This window comes from Balaenoptera musculus, chromosome 15 (assembly GCF_009873245.2).
Source record: "Balaenoptera musculus isolate JJ_BM4_2016_0621 chromosome 15, mBalMus1.pri.v3, whole genome shotgun sequence".
NCBI classification, from domain to species: Eukaryota; Metazoa; Chordata; class Mammalia; order Artiodactyla; family Balaenopteridae; genus Balaenoptera; species Balaenoptera musculus.
The window spans coordinates 77,828,263-77,852,366 of record NC_045799.1 but is presented as its reverse complement, the minus strand read 5'-3'; the positions used below and the strand labels follow the sequence as shown (position 1 = coordinate 77,852,366).

At 43.5% G+C, this 24,104-nt stretch overlaps 2 protein-coding genes and 1 long non-coding RNA gene across 8 annotated transcripts in view; 2 read left to right on the top strand and 1 right to left on the bottom strand.

Moving 5' to 3' along the window:
* The window catches only part of LOC118881757 (general transcription factor II-I repeat domain-containing protein 2), a 55,735-nt gene extending 54,929 nt beyond the window's left edge, over positions 1-806 (bottom strand). For 2 of the 3 annotated variants that reach the window (XM_036826958.1, XM_036826959.1), the window contains exon 1: positions 426-806. The gene's annotated coding sequence lies outside the window, so the exon portion shown is untranslated. The remainder of the gene's footprint in view (positions 1-425) is intronic. The other variant, XM_036826957.1, reaches the window with a different exon arrangement.
* A 932-nt stretch (positions 807-1,738) lies between these two features.
* Positions 1,739-12,678, top strand: LOC118881758. Of its 2 annotated transcripts, none has more exons than XR_005016599.1 (4): positions 1,739-2,012; positions 4,494-4,625; positions 8,262-8,346; positions 12,402-12,678. It is a non-coding gene; the product is annotated as an uncharacterized LOC118881758 (long non-coding RNA). The 2 variants fall into 2 exon arrangements; XR_005016597.1 differs by lacking the exon at positions 12,402-12,678 and adding an exon at positions 10,279-10,510 and having other exon boundaries at positions 1,744-2,012.
* Positions 12,679-13,894: 1,216 nt separating this feature from the next.
* The window catches only part of RCC1L (RCC1 like), a 45,986-nt gene continuing 35,776 nt past the window's right edge, over positions 13,895-24,104 (top strand). For all 3 annotated transcript variants that reach the window (XM_036826111.1, XM_036826110.1, XM_036826113.1), the window contains exon 1: positions 13,895-14,262. In XM_036826111.1, the coding sequence (XP_036682006.1) occupies positions 13,948-14,262 (315 nt within the window). In that variant the 5' untranslated portion in view covers positions 13,895-13,947. The remainder of the gene's footprint in view (positions 14,263-24,104) is intronic.

Below are 24,104 nucleotides of genomic sequence, written 5' to 3'. Positions count from 1 at the left end.
CAACAGCGTCTGACCCGCCCCCCCCAACTAACCAATCAAGCGCGCCCGCACGCAGCGCGGTATCCCCACGTACGCCAGCTAGAGCGTGACCTCACGCACCTCGGGCCTTAGAGAGCCCAAGAGTCGGCAGCACCCGCCCCCACCGCCTCCGCTCAGCCAATCAGAAGGGAGAGGGATGCGCGTTCCGTGCGTGCTACCGTTGCCCCCGCGCCAGGGCTTCCCCGCCCCACCCCCACTCCTTGGGCCTTGCCCGCCGGGCGCCGGTTCGGGGGCCGGTCGGGCTGGCGGCGAAGGGGGTGCTTGCAGCCCGCGCGCCTGGGCGGGCGGTCTCCCCAGGCCTCCCCTCCGTCAGGCCCGTGGGACGAGAAAGTTCCAAGCAAAGCACCCGCTCTTAATGGCGGCTGCGGCGGGGGCGGGGTACGCACCTGAGGTCCCCGCCGGCGGGCAGCGCCCGGCCGGCCGCGGGGTCCGAGGGCTGAGCCACCTGGGAGTGGCCCGGGGGCCGAGGGCGGCGGCCGCGACCGCGAAGAGGCGAGGGCGCGGCGTGTGGGCGGCGGCCGAAGCCCTGCTCTCCACTATCCCTTCTTTTTCTCTTTCTTTTCCTTTTTTTTTTTTTTTTGGCTTCCTGGAAGGCAGCCTAGACTCGTGTGTCCGCAGCGCCCCAAGTGGGAGTTGCCGTTTCCGGTGCCGTGGAATAGTTCAGCTTCACAGTGAGCTTGTTGGAAGTCCCTTAGTCCCGCTCTGTTCAAGGCCAGACGTGCTCGTCCATCTTCAGCCTTAGATGAGTGGTTGCACGTGTCTGGTCTCACCCCTGACACCGCCCCCGAACGTGGACTACTTTCTTGCTGTTACTTAATTTGATAGTTTCGCATGATTGCAGTTTGTACCTTTAAAGCGGTGAGGTCACAACTCCAGTGACTGGTGAATCTGCCTTAAAGCCAATGAGTTGTTTGTTATATTACTGTAACAACGTGTCCTCACCTTTTGATGGGGGTCAGTGACATAACCACCCAATCATGAGCTGTCCCTCAGATGGTGATGGCACTCCAGCAAGTAGTCGAATATTACTATAGTGTTGTTTAAGCAAAGTTACAGTTACATATTTTATATATGCCAAAAGGAGAATAGGATAATAGAAACCATTTACCCATTGCTCCAATTAAACATAGCTGCCTTGTTTCTCGTTTTAAAGGAATATTCAGACGCAATTGAAGGCAGCGTTCTCATTCTTTACTGTCTTGAAGTTATGTTCTAATACACATTTTCTTTTGCAAAAAGACAAGTGTCACGATTCGCTGACATTTTTTTCTGTAAGTGGCTCACAAAGATATGCTTCCTAGCAGAAGCTGCTAAAAAAGATGTTATTTCAAGGTAAAGATAACCATCCAGCAGTTAGTTGAGATGGTACCTGCTTTTTTTGACATCATTTTTAAAAGAGATGTTTGAAAATATTTCCATTATGTTATAGTTGATTCCTTCTGTTTGGAAGAGTTATGATGTATAAATTCTTAGCAAACACTGAGCAAAACTGAATACTGCTCCTAGGAGAAATACAGGATTAGGTTTCTGCCAGCCTCTTCACATTTTGGTAAAACTATCAATACATAACCTTGTTTTATGTGTGTGTCTGTTTAAAGACACCTTATTTAATGTATATTGTTGATTCATTAGTTGAACTCATGGCCAACAGCGCTGTAACTCTTGTGTGAAGGAAGCTTAGCTAACACAAGTATTTTCTACGTAAGGCACATCGCTGCCTTGTGCTTGGGAATACTAGACAATGCTATGTTTGAGGACCATTTTAAACAGCAAAATCATCAAAAAAAAAGAAAAAAGAAGAAAAAGAAAACCCACAAAATGTGGGAAGTGTAGCATTACATAGACCAGGAAAAGGACACTTGTTTACAGTGGGAGACTGGTGTCACCTTGTTCTACCTCAGCTGGGAACGTGCGCGGCAGGCAAAACAACTTTTTTTGCCACTCTACTGTGTCTGCTAATCGGTGAAAGCAGAGTGAGTATTGCTTTTAAATTTACCTGTAAATTGTAGGTGAATTCACAAATATGGAGTTAGTGAATAATAAGGATTGATTGAATTTTGTTGCCCAAAACAATGGGAGTACAAAACTCTCATACTTGAAAACTTAACCTGGAAACAATTTTCTAATCTGCTTTAAAATCTTCTATATGAAGAGTTTCAGTGTTTTGACTCATTTGTTAAAAATGTCAAAATACACATCTTCTGGTTTGAAAGAACAACTGATTGACAGCAAGAAGAGTTGTGTATATGTACTAGCTCTCATTTCTCTCATTCTCTTTTGAGCCCATTCCAATTAACCCTCATAACTCCACTAAGACTATTTTCCAAGGTCACAAATGACCACCACATTGCTATAGTCATTTTTCAGTCTGTGAATCACTTGATCTATCAGCATTTGACAACCAATCACTACATCCTCTTTGAAACTCTTCTGGGCTTCTAAGACACCACACTTGACTGCTGTTCTGCCTACTTTTCTGACTGCTTCTCTAAATCTGTTGCAGGTGCTTCTTCCCCCCCCCCCCCCCCCACCAACCTTTACGTAGTGCAGTAACTTAGGCTTTAGTCTTGGATCTCTTTCCTGTCTGCTCTCATTCCTTAGAAAACCTCATGCAGTCTCAGGGCCTTAGATACCACTGATACGGTTATGACTGTCAAGTATGTATCTCCAGCCCAGACCGTTCCCCTCAATCCCAGTCTATATAACCAACTGCCTACTTTGAAATCCTCACTTGGAGGATGAGTAGGCGTCTCAAGCAGAACGTTTCCCACCCTCTCCCCAGTTCCTCCTGCAGTCTTCCCCTTCTCAATTAATGAAACTGCATTCTGCCAGTTACTCAGGCCCCAAACCTTGGAAGCATCCTTTACTTCTCCCGTACCCCACACTTATCCTTCAGACAACCCAGTCAGCTCTAACTTGACCAAGACTCCACCACTTTGTGATCACCACTACCACCACATTGTCCCAGCCAACATCATCTTTTGCAGTAGACTCCTAATTTGTCTCTCTGATTCTGCCCTTAACCCTCCTCAGGCTATTCATAGCACCAAAACACCACAAGCTGGAGAATTCTGTAATTTGTACCTCATTTCACTCCTCTGCTCAAAACTGTCCAGTAACTCTCCATCTCAGAGTTAAGTGTAAATGTCCTGACTTAGGCTTCTGGCCAAGATAAAGTAACAAGCATTGGATTTATCCTGTTGCCTGAAATGACTCAAAAATAAACGAGCAAAATACATGATAATGAGGGAGAATTATGAGCAAGTTTTTGGCACTAAATTTGCCAATTTAAGAGAAATGGACAAATTCTTTGAAAGACACAAATTACCAAAGCTTCCTCAAGGGAAATAGATAATTTGAATAGCTCTATATCTATAAAAGAATTGGAAATTTAGTTAAAAATCTTCCCATAAAGAAAATTTCAGGCCCAGATGACTTCACTGGTAATTTCTACTGAACATTTAAGGTTAAAATAAATTTACGCAAACTCTTCCCAAAACTTGAAGAGAAGGAGATACATTCTGACTCATTCTATGGGGACAGCATTGCCTTGATACCAGAACCACACAAAGACATCACAAGAAGAGAAAGGCACAGGCCAATATCCCTCATGAACATAGATGTAAACATTCTCAATGAACTTTTTTTTCAAGATAAAAGGAATATATGTGAATACAAAGACTTCTACACAAATGTTCTTAACAGCTTTATTCATAATATATGAATGCACGGAAAAGGCCAAATGTCAATCAACAGGTGAATCAATAAACAAATTGTGGTACGTCCATATAATGGAATGGTACTCAGCAGTAAAAAAGAACGAATTACGGGTACGTGGAATCTCCAAATTCATCATGCTTAGTCAGTGAAGACACACATCAGAGCCCATATTTTATGATTGTTCATGTATATAATTCTAGAAAGGGCAAACTATTTTATAGTGGCAAAAACCATGTCAATTTCCTAGTACTGGGGTGGAGAAAGGGATTGACTGCAAAGGACATGAGGATGATTTTGGTGGGGAAGGAATTATGCTGTATCTCAATTGTGGTGGTGCTCACACAGCTGAATACGTTTTTCAAAATTCTTCAAACTATAGTTTGGATGAATGCAGTTTATTTTACATAAATTATACCCCCATATTGATTAAAAAACCAGCCCTTCACATTCCTGTTTCATGAAAAATAAAATTATTTTATATTAAACATATGTAGTCACATTGTTTTTGCTAAAAATCATCTTACCTACTGGTATTTTCCTACCACTACTATTTTTAATGAGAGCAAAGAGTTTAAAAAACAAAATAAGACATTTGTTTAAAAATTATTTTTTATTTAATCTTTATCTCATTATTTAAATAATTTCTTTGTATATTTCATAAAGTACATATTAGTATAATAATATGTGCAAATGATTTATATATATTTTTTCATGCTCACAAATTTTACCCATAGGGATACGTAATCAAAATAATTTGGAGACTACTGCCCTAGAAAGCTGGAAGATCCCTTTTCTCAGAAAACTGAAAGAAGAATTTACCCAGAAGCAGCGAGCTGAATTCATCAAGCAGATGGCTGAAACCAATGGTAATATTAGAGTATACCACATTTACGTGCCACAGGAAGACTCAAGATTGTAAAATGTCATTTCTCCTAGTTAATTTCTCTCAATTAGCTCATGAATTTAATGCAGTTGCAATAAAAAAAATCCCAGTGGGATTTTTAAATGCAACTTGGCAAGATGATTTTAAAATTTATTTGAAGGTAAATGTTATGAATAGCAAAGGCAATTTTGTAAAAGAACAAAGAAGAGAGATTTGATTGAATAAAAATCAAAGCATATTATAAAGCTGTAGCAGGTGAAATCTTGTCATATTAGTTTGAGAATAAATCAGTAGAAACAAAAATTGAATTCAGAAATTGATCCATGTATGTGGAAATTTATCATATGTTATAAATGACATTTCAAATCTTCAGATAAAGTCTGTTAATAGCCAATAATTTGGGGACAATCAGATGTCTGTTTGAAAAAATATCAAGAAATATACAATCTTGTTTCATACCACTCATAAAAATCAACTCCAAATCTACATAGAAAAAGTAAAAACATTAGATTAAGTGTCTTACAAGTATTACAGAATATCCTGATTATCTTGGGTAGTAGTTTTCCTAAACAAGACACAGAAAGCAGAAGCTGTAAACGATAAAGTTAGTAAAACTGACTACAAGAAAATAAAATTGTGTAGGACAGAAGACACCATAAATTAAGAAAAAAGGATAAAATATTTCAACACATAAGGGTTTCTATGCGTAATATATCAATTACTTTCATAAATTAATAAGACAACCCAATAGAAATGTGGCCAAGAATATGAATAAACAAACAATTCTCAGTGAAGGAAACATGAAATGCTAGTAACCATAGATGTTCAACCTTCCTAGAGATTACAGAATACAAAGTGAATCAATAATGAGATATGCTTTAGGTATTAGATTGACATTTTAAAAGTTTGTATCAGGTGTTTGGTATATGGAAAAATGTATCCACCCATATACTATTGTAGCACAACTTTTAGAGGATAAAAACATCTATTAAATTTTTTAAATGAGCATTTTCTATGACCCAGCAGTTCCGGTTATCAATATCCACCCAGGATATACCCTTAAATAAGTGCAAAAGGAACACATACAAGAATATTCACTGTAATAGAAAAAAATAGAAACAACTCAAATGTCCATCAAAAAAGGAGAATGGTTAAACAAGATGTAGTTTATTCACAGTAATATCCAAGAGTGGAAAAGAATGGGGTTAAGTCCAAACAAACTGTTGTAAAAGTATCTCCAGGGCTTCCCTGGTGGCGCAGTGGTTAAGAATCCTCCTGCCAATGCAGGGGACACCGGTTCGAGCCCTGGTCCGGGAAGATCCCACATGCCGCAGAGCAAGTAAGGCTGTGCGCCACAACTACTGAGCCTGCGCTCTAGAGCCCGCGAGCCACAACTACTGAGCCTGTGTGCTACAACTACTGAAGCCCGCGTGCCTAGAGCCCGTGCTCTGCAACAAGAGAAGCCACCACAATAAGAAGCCCACGCACCGCAACTAAGAGTAGCCCCCACTCGCCGCAACTAGAGAAAAGCCCGCACACAGCAACGAAGACCCAACGCAGCCAAAAATAAATAAATAGATAAATTTATTTTAAAAAAAAGGTATCTCCAATATAGTTTTGAGTGAAAAGATGAAGTTGCAGAATGAAATACATATTATCCCAGTTTTTAAAAACACACCTAACAAAAATAAAATAATGGTTTTCCATGGTATATGTGGTGCTGTGGTTAAAGGAGCCTTTAACCTTAGCCATGTGTAGTGTTTTATTAATTTTTCTACAAAGGTAAAAGTCATAGATTAATTGTATCATTAAAAGTTAATAATAAAAATTAAAATATATAAGACTAATAAGTTCACTCTTTCCTAAACTAGGGACTGTCATATCAGCTACCCAAGTAACAAAGAAATTAGAACGTCTACAGGAAAATGTCCTTATGGGTCGGGGGAAGATTTAGTTTGGCTAACAGTTCACAGACATTTTAATACTTTGGGGTAGCTGGTATTTTGCTGTAGAACCATCTTTTCTGAATAGCAATTTGGACAAAAATGTAAATACTTGCCAGCATACAGCCAGTATATAAAACCAACCAGGCTTTGATAGTAAAATATAAAAGCCCAGTTGTGACTGTAAATCCAGGTCTCCTTTCGCCAAACCCGGCTTTTAGGCTGTTTTATCCTGTTTCTCCATTAGTGTGAGCCACAAAATTGATGGGCAAGCATCGCCACCCAGTGGCTGTGGTTCACATTTGCAGAGTTTCTTACTGTGCCCTTTTGTTCCGAAATCTCAAACCAATGGTTCTTTCAGATATCCCTTAAAAGAAAAATGTTCTAGAAATTCAAGAAACCCATATAGGGTTATCAATTTTTTAATTCTGGCAAGTAAAGATTTTTTAAAAAGCCTACTACATACCAGCATTGCCAGTTTTGTAAAAGAACAGATATTTAAAACCAAAAAATCGGAGAGGCCATACACTAGATAACAGGACAGTCCTGCTTATGAAAGAACAGTTGAAAATTTATATGCATTTCATACATATATAACTATATTAATAATCAGAGGTGGTTAAACATCATTTCTGAGTGTGCCTGTGATGGTGTTTCTAAAAGAGATGAGCATTTGTATTGGTGGCCTGTGTACAGAAGATGGCCCTTCCCAATGTCCGTGGGCCTCATCCAGCCCATTGAGGGCCCCAATAGGACAAAAAGGCAGAGGACGATTGAATGTTCTCTCTCTCTTTCTCTCTCTTTCTCTCTGCCTGTTTGGCCTGGGACATCCGTCTTGCTCTGCCCTTGAACTGGGACTTAACGCCACTGTTGCTCTGGTTCTCAGGCCTTTGGCCTCTGACTGGAACTACACCAGCAGCTTTTCTGAGTCTCCAGCTTGCAGATGGCAGATAAGGAGTTTCCTATTTTCCTATTGGTTCTATTTCTCGGGAGAACCCTCATACAATAATATTTACATGATTCTCCTTTATCGGTATATGTCTCAGCTTTATCAGTAAAAGCAGAGCTGAAGACAAAGTCTTGTACACAGAACCTGAATTTTGGAGGTATCAGGAGTGAGAGCAGGGAGAGTTAATGAGTAGTATTGTCTTTTCCATATAGAGGCAAACTGCCTTTGATCCTCTTTACCATTGGGATTGAAAAGAACCCATTCACCAGATCAGTATCCCCTGGGAAGTTCAGAAACCATATTGATCTGTTCCAGTAAAATACTACCCCTGACTCAGCAGCTATGATTGGACTAAGCACTTAGCTAAGTTTATAGTAGTTTACAGTTGTCTGCCATAACCCAACTGGTGTTTGCAGGAGTCAAACATGTGAACTAAATGGAGACGTGATGGAACCACCACTTCTGAGTCCTTCACGTCTTAGAAGTTGGTGCTCAGGTCTACAATTCCACCTGGGATGCAGTATGTCTTCTCCTTTAATACTTCCTGGGTCAAGACAGGGTGAGGGAACCAATGTGAGCTGCTAAGAATGTCTGTCCCAACTGTGTAACTGGGAACCAGGGAAATAGCCACAGGGTGGGTGTGTGGACACATTTGACCCCCTGTGGGACATACTTGGACCTGGCTCCATGTGCCCTCACTCTAACTGGGGCCTTGTTGGTGTTTCAGGTCCTATGGTGTCCGTGTCAGCTCAGACCCTCTATCCAGCTCTTGGGAGATCTGATTCTCGTTCCTCCAGTGGATGGTAACTCTGGTAAGTAACCACAGGTGCCTTTGGGAAATGGTAAAGAGAATATTTATTGATGCTACTGGAGTGGCTCTGCAGGGTCCTTCCTCAAGTGGACCCAGCCTCCTCTATCATTGCTGGACTCTGGTCTGAGAACTGGGTTAGATCCTAAAACCGGGTGAGAGATTGATTTTCATTGTACTAACCAATGTCAGCTTTCTGCTCACCAGATTTTTTTCCAGTTATACAAGGCAAGAGAGCACCCTAGCTGTCTGCCCTTCCATCTTATCCCTCGGAATACCGTGGTCAGATAGCCACGCCGCAGATCACCGGTGCCAGACACTACAGTTGCCATTCCGCCCTTGCCTCTTGTTCTACCAAGTCCACCCACCTTGCTTCTGACGGCAAAGTCCAGCCGCCTGGCTCTGCTGCTCTGGAAGCTACCATCGTCTTTGGGAGTCTAGTTTTAGAGCACCATCTGCCACTGTCACCCTAGCCTAGGCACTCCGAGCGTCTCAAAGATGCTAGAGCTTCCTCACCAGTACATCTTATCTCTTATTGCCTTAGTGACGGAAGAGTCCTCTGGACCCTCCCAGGGTGGATTAATCCGCTTTAACATTCCCACCTCCCCGAGCCTTTTGACTCTTTTCCAGGGAGTTCCAGCATTTCCACCTCATTTATTGATACTGTTGTCATATGTAAGCTTCACAGAGCCATCCCAGCAGCATTAGAATTGGCTCCTTGCCAGGATGTTAAATCCTGAAGGAGCTGGCCCGGTGTCAACAAACTCTCTCCATCCATTCTTTTATTCTGCGCTTCTGGTCCAGCACCCTAAAGGTGCACATGCACCCACACATATTCCCCTAGTCCTGCTGAGCCCAGTACTGCAATTCTATCAGTGAGTAAGCTGTTTCCTCTTAAAATAGGGACTGCTCTTTCTCACTCAGGTTCTGCTGAGACTGGACTGAATATCGGTCTGGCAGCAATGAGGTGAAGTGGGTTGCACCTTGAGGAGGATAAGCGTCATCTCGTGAGGCATCTACTCAGCTGGAGTCTTAGCGTGGTATCTAAGCGAGGGGAGGCTGCTCCCCTATATCAAGAGAGAGGGGGCCGTTTCTGCTGGACTGGAAATTAGATTGGGGGCGGCGTCTGTGTTGTAATATTCTCAGGTGCACGGTCCCAGTGCCCCATCCCAGTCTCAAGTTCCCACCCCTTTGCTATCGGGGTTTGACTTCAGCCTAGGAGACCTGCCGAGGCTGTCCATCCGGCCTCCTCTGCAGCTCTGTCACCCTGAAATCCCAGGCCCCTGGCTCCTTTTTGGCTGCAGGAGATGAAAGTCTTTTTAAACAGCATCATCTTTTTAAACAGCAACAACAGGAGGCCTGTTGGTTTTCTCAGCATGCCCCAAGTGAACAGCTGGCTGATCTAAACCTGTCATTCTTTCTTCAAGGCTTCCTACACAGTTAACAAAGCCAGCCAACTCCACAAACTTATAATTACTATTACCCCCATACTATTCGTATCATAGAGATACAGCTTAACCAAATGCTCTGAGTCTACCTGCACCTCATCCCTTCACCCCAAGTAAAAAGAGCCTTAGTAATCGTGATGCTACAGCAAGCCAGGGGTTATCACCACCCCACTTCAGGTGCCAATTGTTTTAGCTTGTGTTCTTCCCCAAACAGAGCCTTACATAAAGACTTGTTCCCTGGTGGCTTACTTGGCAGGTGATCGTAGGGAAGAGGAGAGAGGGAGTGGCAAGAGTCGTGCAGGAAAAGCAGATGTAAGGGTCACCATTGAGGCTGCCGCTGTGGCCAATGGGGTCCTAATTCTGCCAGGATCCTGAGAAGTGCACTGAGGGCCTCCCCGAATGGACCTCAGTGGTGGCATTTATCCCTCGGCTCCTAAGCCCATTGGTTGACGTTTGCCTCTAGGATGTTAATTCCTCCTCTCTTCCAGATTGCATGCATGTATGGGCCCTGTGAGCTCCTTTCTGTGTCTGAGGCATCTGTGGAGTTTTTGGTAGAAATTTTAAAATGCCTGGCGTGCACGTGGGACAAGAAGCTTGAAGAGAGTCAGAGCTTGCGTGGAACTGCTCATCCTCCCATGTCAGAGACGTCAGACTAAGGACGAGAGGGGTGACCGAGGACCCTAGGTGCACCTGCTCCCGTACATATCTGTAGAGTCACAAATTCAGGTAAAAGCCCCAAACTTTACCATGGCCCAAAGGCCAAAGGTGATCTGCTGCCCTTCTTCCTCCATCCTTCCAACCTCATCTCCTACCTCTGTCCACTGCCTCACTCAGCTCTAACCACCCTCCCCTCCGTGTGTGGGAGGGCGGCGGGGGGGGGGGGCTCCCAGACACACTCCCGGTGTGGTCAGTTAGCATTTAATCGGAGTAGCCACGCACCAGAGGCAGCTCCCAGGAGCCTCCAGGCAGCTCTCTTTCCATCAACACTGGAGGGGTTGCTGATTAGCTTAATGAATGTTAGAAATGGGTTTAGTGAAATTAGTGGCTTGTTAGTTGGTGTCTCAAAGTCCAGTGAGGAGACAGAAACCACCCTGTGATTTGAACAGAGAAGGCTTAATATGAAGAATTATTAATGATAACAAGGGCTTGGCTGGTATGAAGTAAAGAGAACTCTAAAGAATACAGGAATGGTAGACAGAGGGAGGAGCCCCCGCCACTAGGGCTGAGCCAGGCCACCCCAGAAAGAGGCCACCCCCCAGAGCTGAGACCCAGACCTCGTTGGGAAAGGCTCACCCATGGCTCACTGAATGGCAGGGGTCTCACTGAGAGGTAGCTACCTTTCCTGCTAGCAAAGGTCACAGGAAATGTGCACTCTGGAACTTGACAGAAATCCACTCTCTTGGGGGCCAAGGAAGGTCTTCCATGGGGAGGTGCTTCCTAGGAGGCACTTGGCTCTGACAGTGCCCGAGGGGGCCGCTGGAGGAAGCTGTCGTCCGCTCTGGGCCACTGGCCACCGCCTGCTGCAGGAGCTGGCTGCTGGTGGTTGTCATCACTGGTTGGGCTGCTAAAGTAGCGGCACTTTCCGGTCCCAGATGTAGGCAGTTGTCTCTTCCAGTTTGGAGTAATTGAAGATGCATGGTGGGGCACCAGCGCTCCCCCTACAGGCCTGTCCCGATTCCAATTTTAGCTGAGTTTCTTGAATTAATTCCACACCTGGAAGGAATCCAGTTTTATTGTACTATCAAGACCAGTTCAGATTACTTTGTTGTCCTGGAATGTGCTTTGTAGTCATTCTGTGAAACATGTTTTTACCGCTCTGTGGTGAGATGTGGCTGAGGTTTTACCCTTCTGTGGGGCTGTTTCACAGAGGGTGGTGGGGGAAAACTGCCTGATACGACGTGGTCGCTGTGAGACCGCTCCTCAGAGGCCTCTACCTGCAGTGAATGTGATTAACCCAAGCTGTGAAGTCTCTCCTCTGTGTGCAGTGAGGTCATGCTTCCCTTGCACTGCTCCCAGTGACTGAATGGGGCAGGAATAGACACTCGGGCAGACCAGATCCTGGGAGGCATGGATTCCTCTGACGGTCATCTTGGGCTCCAGCACTCCCCAGTGACCTTGCCAAGTCTTCCTTGGACTGTACAGCAGCCATAGGACACTTTTACCCAGGCTTCCCTCTTCCTCTCCCTCATTTATTTATTTACAAATTTATCTATTTCTTTATTTTTGGCTGCATTGGGTCTTCGTTGCTGCACACAGGCTTTCTCTAGTTGTGGCGAGCAGGGGCTACTCTTCATTGCGGTGCGCAGGGGTCTCATTGTGGTGGCTTCTCTTGTTGCGGAGCACGGGCTCTACATGCGTGGGCTCAGTAGTTGTGGCTCGCGGGCTCTAGAACGCAGGCTCAGTAGTTGTGGCACAGGGGCTTAGTTGCTCTGCGGCATGTGGGATCTTCCTGGACTGGGGATCGAACCCGTGTCTTCTGCATTGGCAGGCGGATTCTTAACCGTTGCGCCACCAGGGAAGTCCCTCTCCCTCATTTAGAGTCAGACTTGTATCGTGGCCTGGTGGCTCTCCCAGCTTTCTGAGCACCTCCCTTCCCCTTTTTCTCTTACAGAGATATTTTCCCTAATAAAATCCTTGCCTATCTAATCCCACGGAGGCCTTGCGGAATTAAAGAACCTCAGCTAAAATTGGAGTCAGGACAGGACTGTAGGGGAGCGCACCATGTGTCTTCAATTACTCCAAACAGGAAGAGACAAATGCCCACATCTGGGACAGGAAGATGCCTCTACCCAACCAATGAGAAGCCACTATACTTTGGACTCCCAGCTTCCTCCAGTGGACTCTTTGGTTATCACAGCCCCTCCCAATTACCCACTTTTCCATATAAAAGCAAGTTCCCTTTCGTTGTTCTCCGGATTTGCCTGTAGTCTGTCATAGTTTGTACTTCTCAATTTGCAGTTTCTCTTCTTATTCCTAAATAACCTCACTTTTGCTGGCAAAATACTGGCTATTACATTATTAAAGTTGATACAGGTATCGAGCATATAAAGAGGAGAGAAAAGGAAGCAAGAGGAGGGAAAAAGAGACAGTTTGTCCTCAGCATTTGGGACTAATATTCGGGAATGACTGTCATAGATCATAATGGGCTGCAAGAGATGCTACAGGCCATGAAGTTCAAAAATTCCTTTCATGTATTGATTTTTTTTTAATACCTTCTCATTTTAGAGGTGAGATCCAGAGGAGGGAGACAACTTCCCAACATCACGGGACAAGTCCATAGCAGAGCCAGGACAGGAACCCAGGTCCCCAGACTCCCAAATCATTCATGAGGGCATGCCTTGTTCCTGGCTGCATGCTAAGCTCTAGTACAAAACTGGTGAGGACAATCTGAATGAAGTTCTTGCCTTCCTGGAACTTCAAAGGAGGTGCTCCAGCTGGATGTTAGAAGGCGAGTAGGAGTTTGCTAGACACCTGCAGGGAGAAGAGGGCAGTGGGAAGGGCATTCAAGGCGCTGTGTGCAGAGGAAGGCCTGAAACATCCCTGGGATTCAGAAATTACAAGTAGAGCCACCTGCCTTAAGTGGCGTGATGGGCTGAGGGGCGAGGTGACGCTGGGAGGAGGATGCACTGTCGGAGACAGCAGGGAGCTCGCTGTGGCTGGAGCGCCGACTGAGCGGCGTGGGCGCGGGAACAGAGGCAACAGGGCCAGGTAAAAAATGTCGAGGGACAGAGGATAGGGGAGAGCACTACGCTGGAGTCGCGCAGAGTGGGCAACCTCTTAAATTTTACTCCTGCTTATTACCAAGAAGCAAAGGGCCTTTGCAAAATGAGAGCGCCCACCAGAGCCGGGAAGGTGCTCAGCAAACGCGCGCTCTGCGGGAAGGCGAGTGAGTTCAGGCCGGCTGCCGGAGCTCGGAGAGAGGTCGCGCACTAAGTCGGTAGGGCCGGGACGGGTCCTCTAGGTCGAGTCACTCAGGAACGGGCGATACCAGGCTCCGCCCAGTCCAGCCCAGCCCTCCAGCCTCCCTGAGCCATTGGCTGCCCTCAAGGCCTTTGCTTTCAGCCAATAGTAAACGTGGGCGCAGGCTCTTCCGCCGGGGGAGGTCAAAGGTCGCCAATATGGCGGCGCCCGGGAACGGCAGAGGCGTGTAGCGGAGGATGGCGCTGGCGGCCGGGACTCGGTTGGGGCGCCGGCTGAGCGGGCCGGGGCTGTGGCGCGGACACTGGACGGCGCCCGGGCGCTCGCGGAGCCGGCGCGAGACGGCGGAGGCCGAGGCGGACGCGCCCGTGTTCCAGTACGTGGGCGAGCGCGCGACCCGCGCCGACCGCATTTTCGTGTGGGGCTTCAGCTTCTCCGGGGCGCTGGGCGTGCCCACCTTCGTGCTGCCCGGCTCCGGGCCCCAGCCCCGCGCCGGCTCGCGGCCGCGCCGCAGGATCCAGGCCGTGCCCTACCGCCTGGAGCTGGACCAAAAGGTGAGGACTTCGGCTCCCTCCCTTCCTCCCTCCGTGCTGCCCTCCGGTCTCGGCCGCGCCTCCCGAGGCACTCGGCCCTCTCGGAGAGGTTGGCGACGCTGGGTGGCCAAACTTCGGAGAGCACGACCCTCGAGCGGGCTGCCGGAGGGGAGTGCGTTAGGGCGCTGCCAGCACGTACCGAGTGGCCGAAACGTGCCAGGTGTTGCGCCCGGCTCGCGTCATTCGGGAGTCGGGGTTGTTGCCACAGTTACGGGGGAGGAAAGGGAGGCTTGGAGAGGTTATGAGACAGGCCCACGGCCCCCCAGCTGGCAGGTGTTCGTACTTTGGGATTCGCCTTCGGGCCAATCAGACCCCAGAAGTTCTGCTGTTAGGAAAGCCGACTTCAAAAGGTCAGAAAAAGCGTGGGCCGGCTGGAGTCGGTGAACAATTCGGAAAGGAAATGTTAACTGGAGCAGTAACAGGAATGAGAGGAAGGATGAAAGGTCTAAACACACTGGAATGGTTGCACAGGAGTCCCCTGAGTTGACTCACATTTGAAAAGATGCAGCAAAGAACAGCTACCGGAGGGCGGCTTATCTCGGCAGCTAACTAACATCCAGAAAAGCGAAAACGGATGTTTAGGATAGGTTCTTGCTTGGCGTGGTTGTGGACGTCTTGGTGGGTGGTGAAAAAGAAGCAGATTTGACCAGTTTGGTTTCTGACTTCTCTGTCAAGGATAACAAATGATCTTTTGCCCTAAAAGGGGAGATCGAGAGAGCCAGGGAATTTAAGCTCCAGAGGAATGAAAAGTTGGGTTTGACTTCTTAATATTGAGTTGTGAGAGTTATTTATGTATTCTGGATATAGGTACTTTATCACATATATGATATGTGCAAATGTTCTCTGCCAGTCCATGGATTTTCTTTTTATTTTTTAAATAGTGTCCTTTGGAGAGAAAAAGTTTTTGATTTTAATGAAGTTCAGTTGATGAGTTTTTCTGCTGTGGATTGTGCTTTTGGTATATCTAAGAAGTCTTTGCCTAACCCAAGATCACAAAGATAATTTTCCTCTGTTTTTATTTGGGAACTTCATAGTTTGAGTTCTTATATTTATGTCTATGAGACAGTCATTTGAATTGATTTTTGTGTATGGTGTGGGGTAAGGGGCTTTTTGGATGTGGCTATCCAATTGTCCTATCACTAGTTGAAAACACTGTCCTTTATTGAATAGTCTCGGCACCTTTGTGAAAATCGGTTGATGGTAAATGTAAGGCTTTATTTCTGAACTCTCAGTTCTGTTCCATTGATCTATATGTTTATCCTTATGCTAAAATTATACTCTCTTGATTACTGTAGCTTTATAATTGGTTTTTAAATTGGGAGATGTTAAGTTTTGGCTCTTCTGGGTCTTTTGCTTTTCCATACAAATTTTAGTATTAGCTTGTCAATTTCTGCAAAACTACCTGCTGAGATTTTGGTAGTGATTACACTGAATCTGTAGATCAATTTGGGCACAAATGCCATCTAAGTAATTTTGAGTCTTTCAATCTATAAACATGAAATGTCTCCCCATTTACTTGGGTCTTTAATTTCTTTCAACTATGTTTTTGTAGTTTTCAGTATACGAGTCTTGCATGTCTTTTGTTTTAAATTTATTCCTAAGTGTTTTTTTCTTTTTGATGTTCTTTTGAATAGAATTGTATTCTTAAGTTCATTTTTGGAGTGTTAATTGCTTTTACATAGTAATACAATTGGTTTTTGTATATTGACCTAATATTTTGTGACTTTACTGAACTTGCTTATTAGTTATATAGATTTTCGTGTATTCCTTAGGGTTTTATACATACAGGATCATATGGTTGTATGTGAATAAAGACAGTTTTACATCTTCATTTCCAATTTGAAACTTTTGATTTCTTTTTCTTGCCTGACTGCATTGGATAGAACCTTCAGTGTAGCAGTGAATTGAAGTGACATCCTTGCCTTGTTCCTGATATTAGGGAGATAGTATTCAGTCTTTCATCTTTAATTATGACATTAGCTATAAGTTTTTAATAGATACCTTTTGTCAAGTTGAGGAAGTTCCCTTTTTGTCCTGCTTTGTTCAGAGTTTTTCTTTTCTTTTTCTTTTTGAAAAAAATCATGACTAGGGATTAGATTTTTGTCAAACACTTTTTCTATGTCTGTTTCTGTGATCATGTATTTTTTTGTCTTTAATTCTATTAATTGGATATATTACGTTAACTGATCTTTGGATATTAAACCAGCCTTGCATTCCTAGGATAAATTCCACTCGATTGTGGTGAATAATCCCTTTTGTACATTGCTGGATTTGGTTGCTAATATTTTGTTAAGGACTTTTTGTTGTTTTTTTCTTGTGATGTCCTCCTTGTCTGGTCATGGTATCAGGGTATTACTGGCCTCATAAAATGAGTTTCTGGAAAGGTTTGTAAAGAATTGGTATTATTTTTTGTTTTAATGTTTGGTAGAGTTCACCAGTGAAGTAAGTCATCTGGACCTGGGCTTTTCTTTATAGGAAGAGTTTTTATTACTAATTCAATATTTAAAAACTTGTTACAGGTATATTAAATTTTTTATTTCTTCTTGAGTCAGCTTTGGTACTTTGTGTCTCTCTGAGAATTTGTCCATTTTGTGCCAGTTATCTAATTCGTTGCCATAAAGTTGTTGATAGTATTCGCTTATAATCTAAATTTCTGTAGGGTTGGTAGGTTGGTGATGTCCCCTCTTTCATCGCTGATTTTGGTAATTCATATTTTCTCTCTTTTTACCTTGGTCAGTCTAGCTAAAGATTTGTCAGCTTTGTTAATCTTTTGAAAGAACCAACATTTAGTTTAATTCATTTTTTGGTATTGTTTTCCTGTTTTCTGTTTCATTGATTTCCAGTTGAATTTTTATAATTTTATTCCTGTGCTTGCTTTGGGTTTAGTTTGCTTTTCTTTTCTAGTTTCTTTTCCTGGAAGGTTAGGCTGTAGTTGAGGTCTGTCTTCTTTTGTAATGTAGGTTTTTTTTTTTTAATAGGGTATTTTTAAACAATAATTAATTTATTTATTTATTTTGGCTGTGTTGGGTCTTCGTTTCTGTGCGAGGGCTTTCTCTAGCTGCGGCAAGCGGAGGCCACTCCTCATCGTGTTGCGCGGGCCTCTCACCATCGCGGCCTCTCCTGCCGCGGAGCACAGGCTCCAGACGCGCAGGCTCAGCAGTTGTGGCTCACAGGCCCAGTTGCTCCGTGCCATGTGGGATCTTCCCAGACCAGGGCCCGAACCCGTGTCCCCTGCAGGCAGACTCAGGCAGACTCTCAACCACTGTGCCACCAGGGAAGCCCACTGTAGGTGTTTATAGCTATAATTTTTTCTTTAAACACTGTTTAGCTGCAGTCCATAAATTCTGTTATGTTGTATTTTGATCTTTATTCACCTTATTTTTCGATTTCCTATGTGATTACTTCTTTGACCCATGAGTTATTTGGGAGTGTTTAATTTCCAAATATTTGTTTTCCCTAATTTCTTTTTTCATTGATATCCAATTTAATTGTGTTGTGGTTACAGAACATACTTTAATTTCAGTCCTTTTAAATGTATTGTGACTTTGTTTTATAGCCTAGCATATGGTCTCTCCTGGAGAATGTTCCATGTGTGTTTGTATGTGTATTCTGTTTTTGTTTGGGTGGAGTGTTCTAGATGTCAAGGTCAAGTTGGTTGATAGCTTCTTGGTTAACCTGTTGTTTGCCCCAGCTGTTATCCACCAGTATCCAGGCAGCTGCAGTGTTCATCATTGGTCTCTGACAGTTTTCAACAAACATCCCTGGGGAAAAGGCTGTTTACCCTGGATGATATCTGGGTCAGATCAGATAAATAGAGCCTTGTGCTTGGGGTCTTACAGGCAACCACTAGATAGATCAAATGAGAATTCCCTGGGAATGGGGCTTTGAAATTTCTCCAATCCCATTTTGCCTCCTCCAATGGCTTCCAGACTGCTGGTTTTCACTATAATTGTGAGCTGTTGGTTTTCAGGAGCTGAGAATAGGTGGATGGGAATAGGTCAAGTTAAAATGCTGCAAAGCTTGCTGTTCTGAGATTCAGCTGCTTTTCTTAAGTAAACGTTCCCCAGATTGCTTTAAGTCCTTGGTTAATTTCCAGAGTTCTGAAAATTGTTTCTGAGAATGTTTGCCAGTGTTCTTATTGCTCCACCATTTTCACTGATGTCCCTAAATCCATGTCCTTTATTTTTTTAATTGAAGTATAGATTTACAATGTTGTGTTAATTACTGTTGTACAGCACAAAGTGGCTCAGTTATACATATATATCCTTTTTAAAAAAAATAAATTTATTTATTTTGTTTATTTTTGGCTGTGTTGTTTGTCTTCGTTGCTGCATGCAGGCTTTCTCTAGTGTCAAGCAGGGGCTGCTCTTCGTCCCGGTGTGCGGACTTCTCACTGCGGTGGTTTCTCTTGTGGAGCACGGGCTCTAGGCGCATGGGCTTCAGTAGTTGTGGCTCGCGGGCTACAGAGCGCAGGCTCAGTAGTTGAGGCGCACGGGCTTAGTTGCTCCGTGGCATGTGGGATCTTCCTGGACCAGGGCTCGAACCCATGTCCCCTGCAGGGCAGGCAGAATCTTAACCACTGTGCCACCAGGGAAGCCCCTATATTCTTTTTCATACTTTTTTCGGTTATGGTTTATCACAGGATATTGAATATAGTTCCTTGTGCTATACAGTAGGACCTTGTTGTTTATTCATCCTGTATATACTAGTTTGCATTTACTAATCCTAAACTCCCATTCCTTCCCTCCCCAACCCCCCAACTGGCAACGACAAATCGGTTCTCTATGTCTGTGAGTCTGTTTGTTTTTCCTAGATAAGTTCATTTGTGTCATATTTTAGAGTTCATATATAAGTGATATCATGTGGTATTTGTCTTTCTCTTTCCGACTTACTTTGCTTAGTATGATAATCTCAGGGTCCATCCATGTTGCTGCAAATGGCATTATTTCACTCTTTTTTTATGGCTGAGAATATTCCATTGTGTGTATTTACCACATCTTCTTTATCCATTCATCTGTCGATGGACATTTAGGTCGTTTCCATGTCTTGGCTATTGTGAATAGTGCTGCTATGAACATAGGGGTGCATGTATCTTTTCAAATTATAGTTTTGTCTGGGTATATGCCCAGGAGTGGGATTGGTGGATCATATGGCAACTCTGTTTTTAGTTTTTTTTTGAGGAACCTTCATACTGTTTTCCATAATGGCTGCACCAATTTACATTCCCACCAACAGTATAAGAGGGTTCCCTTTTCTCCACACCCTCTCCAACATTTATTATTTGTAGACTCTTTAACTATAGCCATTCTGACCAGTGTGACCTCATTGTATCAATAGTTTAAATTTGCATTTCTCTAGTAATTAGCGATGAGCATTTCTCTAATAATTAGCGATGATGAGCATCTTTTTATGTGCTCATTGGCCATCTGTATGTCTTCTTTGGAGAAATGTCTGTTTAGGGCTTCTGCCTATTTTTTGATTGTCAATCCATGTCCTTTTTTTTTTAAATTAATTAATTTTTTATTTTTGGCTGTGTTGGGTCTTTGTTGCTGCGCGCAGGCTTTCTCTAGTTGCAGTGAGCGGGGGCTACTTTTCATTGCAGTGTGCAGGCTTCTCATTGTGGTGGCTTCTCGTGGAGCACGGGCTCTAGGCGCACGGGCTCTAGAGCGCAGGCTCAGTAGTTGTGGCGCACGGGCTTAGTTGCTCTGCGGCATGTGGGATCTTCCCGGACTGGGGATCGAACCCGTGTCTTCTGCATTGGCAGGCGGATTCTTAACCACTGCGCCACCAGGGAAGCACCATGTCCTTTTAATTTAATTACTAACATGGTTGGATTGCATCTGCCATTTCGCTGTTTGTTTCTGTATGTCTTTTTTGTTCGTCGGTTTTTCCTTTGCTGCCTTCTTTTGTGTTAAATAGGTATTTTTCTGTTGGACCCTTTAAATTCCTTTGTCAGGTGTTTTAATATGCTTTTTGAGTTTTTGTTTTTTTAGTGGTTGGTCTTGGGATTATAATATATAATTTATCATAATCTATTTTAGGTTAATAGTGACCTAATTCTGAAAGACTATAGCAACTTTGTTGCAACATAGCCCCATTTCCTCTTCTCTCCTTTGTGTGGTTATTGTGATATATATTACATCTTTATATGTTTTAAGCCCAACAATACAATTTTATAATTATTATTTTATGCAGTTTTCTTTTAAATCATTTAAGAGGGGAAAAGAGAGAAGATTTGTTTATGCAGTGTTTTATGTTTATCTTTATAATTATTTCCACTGATGTTCTTCATTTCTTGTGACTTTTAGTTACCATCTGCTGTCATTTCCTTTTAGCCAGAAGAATGTCTTAGTAGTTCTGTTTTTTTTTTTTTTAATTTATTTATTTTATTTATTTATTTTTGGCTGCATTGGGTCTTCGTTGCTGTGTGCGGGCTTTACTCTAGTTGCGGAGAGCGGGGGCTACTCTTCGCTGCAGTGCGCGGGCTTCTCATTGAGGTGGCTTCTCTTAGTACTCTAGAGTGCAGGCTCAGTAGTTGTGGCTCACGGGCTTAGTTGCTCTGCAGCATGTGGGATCTTCCCGGACCAGGGCTCAAACCCGTGTCCCCTGCATTGGCAGGTGGATTCTTAACCACTGCACCACCAGGGAAGCCCTCTTAGTACTTCTTAAAGCAGGTCTGCTAGCAGTGAATTCTCTCAGTCTTTGGGAATGTCTTTATTTCATCTGCATATTTGTTTTAAACGATAGTTTTGCTGGATATAGAATTCTTGGTTGACAGTTTTTGTCCTTCAGCACTTTGAGTGTGTCCTTCTACTCTGGTCTCCTTTGTTTCTAATGAGAAGTTAACTGTTAATCTTATTGTTGTTCCCTTGTACTTGATGAATCCATTTTCTTTTGATGCTTTCAAAATTTTCTCTTTGTATTTCAAAAGTTTAACTGTGATTTGTTGAGCAAGTTTAATCTGTTAGACTTATGGGTTTTTAAATAAAATTTGGTAAGTTTTCTGCCATTACTTGAGTATTTTTTTCTGCCTCTTTCTTTCTCTCTTGCTCTTCTGGGACTCCTGTTATGTAGGTGCTAATATACTGATGTTATGTTTCAGGTCTCTGAGGCACTGTTCTTTTTTTTTTCCAATGTTTCTTTTTTTTCCTGTTCTTCAGAATGAATAATTTCTATTGATATTTTTTTCAACCTAACTGATTCTTTCTTCTGCCATCTCAAATCTGCTGTTGAGCCTATATAGTGAATTTTAAAATTTGGTTATTATACTTTACAACCCTAGAATTTCCATTTAGGCTTTTAATGTTTTTATTTCTGTATTCAGATTCCATATTTGTTGGGTCATTGTTGTCATATTTTTCTTTAGTTCTTTAAATATGGTTTTAAAATATTCTTTGAATGATAGTTCAAACAATAGTTCACAAATCCAACATCTTGGTCCACTTAGTTTCTCTTGGCTGCTTTCCTCCCTCAGTATAGGTCACACTTTCTTGTTTCTTTGCATGTCTTGTACTTGTTTACTGAAAACTGGGCTCTTGGATATAACAACTTTGGATTCTGATATTATCTTCCTTGAGTTCTTTGTTTTTGTTTTTTTGTAGGTGGGGTAACTTTTCTGTAATTTAGGGAGTCAGTCTCCCCTGCTCTGCGTGGCCACTGACACCAGTGTCTTTGCTTGGGGTTTTTGTTTTGTTCCCTGTCCTAGCTCCCTTCCCCTCCCCGCACTGCCTTTTTGTTTTTTCAGCCAGGCTTCTTCAGGGTTGCCCCTTATCTGCATACCTTTGTGGTCAGCCAGTGATTTGGGCAGAGGCTGTGCTCAGACACCTTGAGCTTATAAGGTTTCTCTCCTTCACCTGTGTGTTTGATTCTGTGTGTGGTTTGGGAACCACATTGAAAGTTCAGCCTGATCTCAAGTCTGCCTCAGCTTTTCTTTCCGCTGGGAGCTCCTTTGTGCCGTTTCTCAGTCAGCCATGCTTGTGTGGAGAGCCTTCCATGGCTCTCTCATTTCTAGGATCTTCCCATTAAATTTCTGGCTGGTCTGCCTCTCCTCATACCCTAGTCAGGATTGCAACCTCAGGCTCGCTGAATTGTGGATCTTCCTTGTTTGTTTCCTGCTGAGTTTGCTGTGGCACGTGACTTTTCACCCTCTACGCCAAATTAAGTTTGTCCTTTCTGGCAACAAAGCTGATGGTTTCATGGCTGGCTCTGCCCTTTTCTAACTTCTGTGCTGACCGAGCTGGGGTAGATGGGGCAGCCCAGGACAAGAGGTCTACAAACCCCTGATACTCTTGCCTGTAGTTCTAGCAGCCCTTCATGAGGAACTTCTTGATTTATTTGCCTTTGATTGACTTCTGGAGCCCTGAAATGGTTGTGGGTTTGTTTTTTTGCAGTTTTCTCCAGTTTTATACTTGTTGTTTGGGGAGAGATTCGCTAACCTCTTCGCACCACCATAGTTGGAAAGTCCCCTTGTGGCATATTATAAAAAACATTGCTTAATGCTGACTCTGTGTCAGGTATTGTTCAAAGCCTTTTCACATATTAGCAGATTTAATAATACAGTAGGTGCTTCCCAAATATTTGTTGAATGTTGAGTAAACAGATGACAATAATCGTAGTGTGCTGGGCATCAGTCTTGGACTCACTTTTTTATATTTCCTGCTGTTTGGTCAGGGACTGGCTCCTCCCTCCCCACTGGGTCATTTCTGTGGAGGTGGAGCCATTCCAGAAGGCCGGAGAACTGAGGGGTTTTGTTTGTTGTTTGTTTGTTTCCTAATACAAGTGTACATTTATGTACCTTCCATGTGAATGTTACGAGGGAAAATGTCACAAGGCAGAAGGAGAGATATATAACTTTTGGATGACTTGATTAAACAAGTCATCAAGTTTAAAAGAAGTATTTAGCTCGCTTCCTTCAAGAAATGCTGGAGTTAAAAAAAAAAAAGAAAAACCTCACGTTTGTTCATTATCAGTGGAAAGCTGGCATTTTCATCAGGATTAGGTTAGATTTACATGTAGTCTCTGAGACTGACTACATAGGCCTTTGGTAAACTGTAAACAACCAAGAGATAGTGGCGGATCATCAGGGTGACCATGTAATTTGTCATCATTTGCTTGAGAGTGAACCTTGGGACATCAGGTGTAAACCAGGACTGCCTCAGGCCACTCTGGGTATTATGGAAAGGGAGTTGACTCTAAAACCAGGCTGCCTTTGGTTTGCTTCCAGCCCCACTGAAGCCTCAGTTTCCTCATCTGATCAGTGAATGTGGGGATTGATAACAGTGTGGGTAAAACACCCAGCAAACACACTGGCCGTGTCAATGTGTTATATTCACGGTAGCTGTAATACTAATTCTTCTTCATGGCAGTGGCGGTTTGAGAGTATAACAGTGTAGCATAAGGGCTAAGAACATGCACTCTGCAATCAGACAGCTTCCACTTACTAGCTGTGAGACTGTATTAGGCAGGCTACTTAATCTTCTAGGAGCCTTGATTTCCTTAACTACCAAATACTACTACTACCACCACCAATAATAATAAATACTTTATATAGCTCTTACATTAAGTCAGGTACTATTTAAGGTTTTTTAAAAAAGTATTTATTTATCTATTTGGCTGCACTGGGTCTCAGTTGCGGCACGCGGGATCTTCACTGCAGCATGTGGGATCTAGTTCTCTGACCAGGGCTCGAACCTGGGCCCTCTGCATTGGGAGCACTGAGTCTTAGCCATTGGACCACCAGGGAAGTCCCTACTTTAAGGATTTTAACTATGTTAACTCATTTAGTCCTCACAGCTACCCAATAA